This window comes from Nicotiana tomentosiformis, chromosome 4 (assembly GCF_000390325.3).
Source record: "Nicotiana tomentosiformis chromosome 4, ASM39032v3, whole genome shotgun sequence".
NCBI classification, from domain to species: Eukaryota; Viridiplantae; Streptophyta; class Magnoliopsida; order Solanales; family Solanaceae; genus Nicotiana; species Nicotiana tomentosiformis.
In genome coordinates this window covers 83,780,876-83,787,401 of record NC_090815.1, presented here as the reverse complement: position 1 = coordinate 83,787,401, position 6,526 = coordinate 83,780,876, and the positions used below count along the sequence as shown (strand labels likewise).

Here is a 6,526-nt window from a genome sequence, read left to right as displayed (position 1 = left end):
ATGCTTGATTTCAGCTCAGTCCAGTTGGACAAGGATCTATATTATGTTGAGGAGCCAATGGCTATTTTAGATAAGCAGGTTTGAAAGATGAGGTCAAAGAACATTGCTTCCATGAAGGTTCAGTGGAGGGTTCAACCGGTCGAGGAGTCGACTTGGGATACTGAGCAGGATATGCGCAGCTGTTATCCTCATCTTTTCACCACTTCAGGTTTGTCTTTATGCTCGTTCGAGGACGAACGATAGTTTTAAAAGGGGGAGGATGTAATGACCCGGCCGGTCATTTTAAGAGTAATAGCCCCGATCCCCTATTAATTGCTTCCCCGTATATTTTTCTGCTTATGTGACTTGTCAAGAGGTTTTATTTTTGGTTTCGGAGTGTTTTGGGACACTTAGTCCCTAAACCAAAGCTTAAGCCTTAGGATTTTGACCGAAGTCAGAACAGTGTAAAGATGACTCTGGAATGGAGTTCTATTGGTTCCGTTAGCTCCGTTGGGTGATTTTGGACTTAGGAGCATGTCTGGACTGTGAATTTGAGGTCTGTAGCTGATTTAGGCTTGAAATGGCAAAAGTTAAATTTTTGGAGATTTTGACCGGTAGTGGACTTTTTGATATCGGGGTCGGATTCTGATTCCGGAAGTTGGAGTAGGTCTGTAATGTTGAATATGATATGTGTGAAAAATTTGAGGTCAATCGAACGTGGTTTGATAGGTTTCGGCATAGGTTGTAGAAATTTGAAGTTTCAAGTTCATTAAGTTTGGATTAGAGGCTGATTCATATTTTTGTTGTTGTTTGAGGTATTTTGAGGGCTCGACTAAGTTCGTATGGTGTTTTAGGACTGGTAGGTATCTTTGGTTGAGGTCCCAGGGGGCCTCGGGTTGATTTCGGGTGGTTAACGGTTCATTTTTGGACTTATGCAAATTGCTGAATTTGCTGGTATCTAGTGTTTTCGCACCTGCGGTGGGGTGACCGCAGGTGCAGACTAGCACATGCGAGAAGAGGATCGCAGATGCGGGCTGGAAGAGTTTGGCATGGTTCGCAGGTGCGACGTGAAGGCTGCATGAGTGGAGTCGCTTCTGCGGAAGTTTGAACGTAGAAGCGGAGAGGCCTGGGAGGTTTGGGATCGCAGGAGCGGAAGGGTCTCCGCAGAAGCGAGATCGCAGGTGCGATCCCTGGTCCACAGAAGCGGAAACCCTAGCCATTAGTGGAATCCTTACCTACCATGGTTTTGCCGCATGTGCGGCGTCGCAGGTGTGACTAGAGGTCCGCAAGTGCAAAATATCTGGACAGAACACTTAAATGCAAGGGTTCGTGATTTTTGCTCATTTTTGACATTTTGAGCTCGGGTTTGGAGATTTCTTGAGGGCATTTTCGAGGGATTTCTTGAGGTAAGTCCCTTGTACTTATTTTTGATCAATAATCTTGCTTTTCCATTTATATTTCCACCTAGTTAGTGTGTACTTAAGGTGTAATTTGGGAGTTTGAGGCTAGGGATTTGAAGAGTTTGATTTTGGGTTTTGAGTGGTCATTCGAGGTCGGATTTTGATAAATTTGGTATGGTCGGACTCGTGAATGAATGGGCTTTCGGATTTTGTGATTTTTGCCCAATTTCGAGACGTGGGCTTTGGTCGACTTTTTAGGACGGATTTCGGAATTTTTGTTATAGTCTTGATTTCATTAATTAGATTAGTCTATTATAGTTGTATTTATGATATGTAATTGTTTTTGGCTAGATTTGGGCCATTCGGAGTCGAATATTTGTGGAAATGGCATTGTTACCGATTGATTGAGCTTGGTTCTAGGTAAGTGGCTTGCCTAACCTTGTATGGGGAAATCCCCTTAGGATTTGGTATTGTCATGATATGTGAGCACCGTGTACGTGAGGTGACAAGTACGTACACGAGCTATTTGTTGAAAAACCCGATTTATTTTTCTGAGTATTAACCTGTTTTTCCTTTAATTTGAGTTATACCATTTAAATGAGTATTAGTCTGTTTTCATTATTAATTGAGCTATTCCAACATGCGTAGTTATCCTGTTTAGTCTAATATCGCATGTCTACGTGCTTTAACTATTTCTTTGAACTCTGTGAAGCATGCCTAGTTGATTTCCTGTTTTTCCTTGTTCTTTATCAGTCTTAACTGTAGAATTCTTGCTGTTAACTATGGTATTTATCAGTTGAGCTGTGTGTTTACTTTTGAGACTACGAGGCGGTTCCTCGGGAGTTCTCCTTGCATATTTACTTTGAGACTATGAGGCGGTTCCTCGGGAGTTCTCCCTGCATATTTACTTTTGAGACTATGAGGCGGTTCCTCGGGAGTTTTTCCCGTTATATTTACTTTTGAGACTACGAGGCGGTACCTCGGGAGTTATCCTTGCACATTTACTTTTGAGACTACGAGGCGGTACCTTCAGGAGTTCTCCCTGTATATTTACTTTTGAGACTACGAGGCGGTACCTCGAGAGTTCTCCCTGCATATTTATTTTGGGCCTACGAGACGGTATCTCGGGAGATCCCCTGCTGTTTATCCCTATGTGTTGCATTGTTATATCACTGTGTTTTCTTTTTGTTAAATTCCAGTCTCTTATTTTACTGTTGTATTTTCCTGCTTTATTCATTATATACCAGTGGGCCTGACCTGACCTCGTCACTACTCTACCGAGGTTAGGCTTGGCACTTACTGGGTACCGTTGTGGTGTACTCATGCTACTCTTCTGCACATGTTTTTGTTTGCAGATACATGTGCTTATTATCAGCCCCGCTACTAGCTGAGAGTGCTTGCTGTTGTAAAGAGACTTCAAGGTACATCTACAGCGTCCGCAGACCTCGGAGTCCCCCTCTATTCTCTCCTATGTCATTTACCTTTCGTACTTCTTTTGTTAGACTCTGGTGTATGGAGATACTAGTTTCCTTCTGTAGCTTGTGACTTATGATGTTCCGGGTTTTGGGAAAAGCTGTGTACGTCTAGCGTTTTGGTTATTGTACATGCCGAGCGGCATTGTTATTGGTTATTCAGTATCTATTGCAGTTAGTTGATAAGTTTTGTTTTCGTTTTGTTATTTCCACAATTTGTTAGGCTTACCTAGTCGTAGAGACTAGGTGCCGTCATGACGTTATACGAAGGGAGTTTTGGTCATGACGGTTGAAGGTAGGGGTTGAAGGTAGGGTTATCAAAATAGTAGTTGAATGTTGGTTAAATTTTCGGAAAAAATAAATGGTAGAATGTATAAGGGTTGAAGGTAGGGTTTTTAATACCAAGATAGGGGTTGAAGGCAGGGTTTTAAGTTGCAAACTAGATCTTTTTTGTTTTTAGTAATGTCAAGATGTGAGTATTTTAGTTCTTAGTTTTGTACTAATTTTAATCTTGTCAAGTCTTTCATTTCTGTACTAGTTGCAACTAGTCACATTTTGGTAGTCTAGTCCTCTAAATTCAAAGAAAGTAACAATAAAATGAAGCATTTAACAATGACAATTATAATACCACATGTTTAAACTCATTACAAAACAAACTCAATAAATTCAAAACAAATCAATCTCAATTAAATTAAATAAGTTCCAAACTTATATCATCTCAAACTAAACGGTCAAGTCTTCCACTTCCCAGTTTGCTTCATTGTTTAGATTATGCAAGCTACTATGTGGTGGTACTGTTGCATCATCTTGCTGTAATTAGAGTAAAGAAGACTAATAAGTATAAACAATGTATTTACATAAAAAAAAATAATTAATCAAATTTGTTATACTTTACCTCAATTTTTTCCGCTAGCCTAGGAGTTCCACCACTTCTACCACCACCTCTACCACGGCCTCTACCACCACCTCTACCCTTCCTATTACCTTTACCTCCACTTCCACCACCCGTTTGTGAACTTCTAAAGTATGAATCAATTCACCCTCTATATCTATTCAACCTTGGATGTCCACAAGAAGCTACATATCTATGATCTCTTATATTTCTTCATTCACCCTCACCTTCACCCTCACCCTCACCCCCACCTCCACCCCTACCCATACCATCATGTATATCTTCCAATTCCCAATTTGGAACTATTATATCATCATCCCAATTCAAAAGGTCATGCTCCAATCTGTTCAAATCATACTTAATATATTTCTTCATCACTTCAGTATCTAATGCAATACCACAAACCCGTTCAAAATGCTTTAATAGTTCCCTGTACATCATGTATTCAAAAGTCATACGTGGGTAACCTCCTAGAAAAAATATTTCAAGTGTGGACGATCAACATCTCTTCTCAACCTTTTTCATATATACCTCTCATTAATGTTTTCAATCCTCTTATGAGACAACACCTTAAGTATGTGGCAGCATAGAATACCTCTTATTTCAAACCACTTGTAGCTGTAGCTTAGATATTCGCCAATTGGTGTATATTCAACCGTGAAGACAAATGGATCTCTAGTGTTAAAACTCCTGAGCGAATAATCTGTTATAATGTATTTCTCCACTCTAGGGTTTGCTTTATGATCTTCAGGGGTGCTGATTGCACAATGGTGCAGTTTTCTTAACTGTACTTGAAAACATTCAAACACTTCACGAGTATAACATGCTTGAAGTTTTTCCTCCCATACGAATTCAGACAAATATTTTGGTTCAAAGCACCTTGATCTATATTCAGCTTCCAATTCTTTCTCAAACTTAGCTCTTATGGATAACTCATATTGCTGAACAAATAGCTTCAAAGTGCTTTGGCGGGTGATAAATCCATCAAAGAAAGCATGCATTCCTTCACTTCTTTGTGTGGACAACATCCTATCCCAAAAGTGGTCATTTAGGTATACATGAACCCATTTTTCCTTCTCCAAATAAAGCTTATAAAACCAATCCCTTCCATCTAAGTTATATTTTGCAATATAATCAGTCCATCTTCTCTCAAACTCAGTAACGTTAATGCTATCAAGGACTAAATCCTTAAATTATGCCTTTGCAATCTTACCATCAAGAACTCTGCTTAACTTCATTGGCAACTTTGCGAATATGTGCCATATACAATATCTATATACCGTATTTGGCATCAATGCATTGATGGAAGCCTTAATACTATCACATTGGCCAGTCATGATAACTAATGGATGAACATTGTTTAGAGCCCCAAGCCATGTAGAGAGCACCATTTTGTAACTTGTTATATCCTCACTAGACATAAGAGCGCATCCCAAAAGTATGGACTGCCTATGCTGATTGACACCAACAAATGAAGCAAATGGCATATTGTATCGATTCACAATGTATGTGGTATCAAGGCATATTACATCATGGAACTCCTCATATGCAACCTTAGAGTGTGAATGAACCCATACGACAATACGAAGTCGACCAAAACTATCCACATCTACGGAGTAGTAAAATTCCCTATCTTTTTGCTGCATGTTACTGAAGAACTTAAGTAATGATTGTGCATCCCCTTCTTGCAACTGAAGCTTTCTACTCTTCAAAATATAATTTCTACAGTCCTTTGGTGTACAACCCAAATTTTCGGGGCCACCAGCAAGTACTTCAGCGACTCTTATATTGTTTGAGGGTCTTAAGCCTGCAATATCTTTGGCTACAAGAGCTCTCTTAAGAGACTTACTATGCGATCTGTGTCCAGCCATCAATCGCGATAGTTCTGGTTCCAATTGATGATTATGTTTTTTAACCACCTTTGAAACACGCCATGAACCATTCTCTTCCAAAATTCCATTTATTCAAGCACGACAGTTCCTCCTTTTGGTAACATGCTTATTCCTTGGTTTCCTAAACCTATCACAACCATATTGCACATACCTAACAATATCACCACCTTTTTTATTTGATATTCTTTTGACAATGCAAAACCCTGATAATCTTGCATGTTCTTTGTAAAAATCAAACATAACATCCTTATTACTAAATCATATCCCAGTAATTGGACCAATTACTAGATCTTCTTCATTGAACTCATTAGACATTTCCTTGTCCTCTCCACCTTCTCCCTCTTCCTCTAAATAATGGCTGTCATCATCATCATCATCATCATCATCAGCAACAACATCGTCAACATGATCTTCTCCATCATTGAAGTTTGCCATCTGAATGAATATTGACCCACTCATCTTCATTCATCAAACTATTGTCCAAATTCAACCCTAAAGATATGTGTAATGCATTCCTTAGTTGCTCCGGCCTAGTTTCTAGGCTGTTATTCGAGTTTAATGGCTCCAAACTAGTTTCTTGGTTAGCATTCATGTTTAGGTTAAGGGAAGGGTGGTGAATTATGTGTATGGTATAACAAGGTTGCCCAAATTTATATACCGTATAAATTTTCGAAAAACAATATATGTATACATACGAAGGCTTTTGATCTTCCCATCAGTATAAATTTGATTTAAAAAAAATACGTAACATTATACGTATACATACGAAGGCTTTTGATCTTCCCATGAGAGAATGATGATTTTATGGGATCAATGTTTTGGGATAATCAATAGTTATTAACTAATTTGGGAGGGGAATATTTTGGATGGAAATAATGGCTATTAAGCCAA

General features: G+C 39.0%; 1 protein-coding gene across 1 annotated transcript; it reads right to left on the bottom strand.

Moving 5' to 3' along the window:
* Nucleotides 1-3,574: 3,574 nt before the first annotated feature.
* LOC108946591 (protein FAR-RED IMPAIRED RESPONSE 1-like) lies at nt 3,575-5,614 on the bottom strand. The gene is made up of 5 exons (XM_070201272.1): nt 5,024-5,614; nt 4,275-4,930; nt 3,971-4,173; nt 3,747-3,835; nt 3,575-3,661 (listed from the first exon to the last, which is right to left on the bottom strand). Exons 1-5 carry the CDS (start codon nt 5,612-5,614, stop codon nt 3,575-3,577), a joined length of 1,626 nt encoding a protein of 541 aa, XP_070057373.1.
* Between the last annotated feature and the right edge of the window lie 912 nt (nt 5,615-6,526).

Bases quoted from the DNA above. Each gene is read 5' to 3' on its own strand.
- LOC108946591 (XM_070201272.1), bottom strand. From the start codon at position 5,614: ATGGCTGGACACAGATCGCATAGTAAGTCTCTTAAGAGAGCTCTTGTA. The intron at 4,931-5,023 runs GTATATAGATAT...GCATAATTTAAG, and splicing joins ATGCATTGATGCCAAATACG to GATTTAGTCCTTGATAGCAT. The intron at 4,174-4,274 runs GTATATATGAAA...CATGATGTACAG, and splicing joins ATTGAAAACATTAATGAGAG to GGAACTATTAAAGCATTTTG.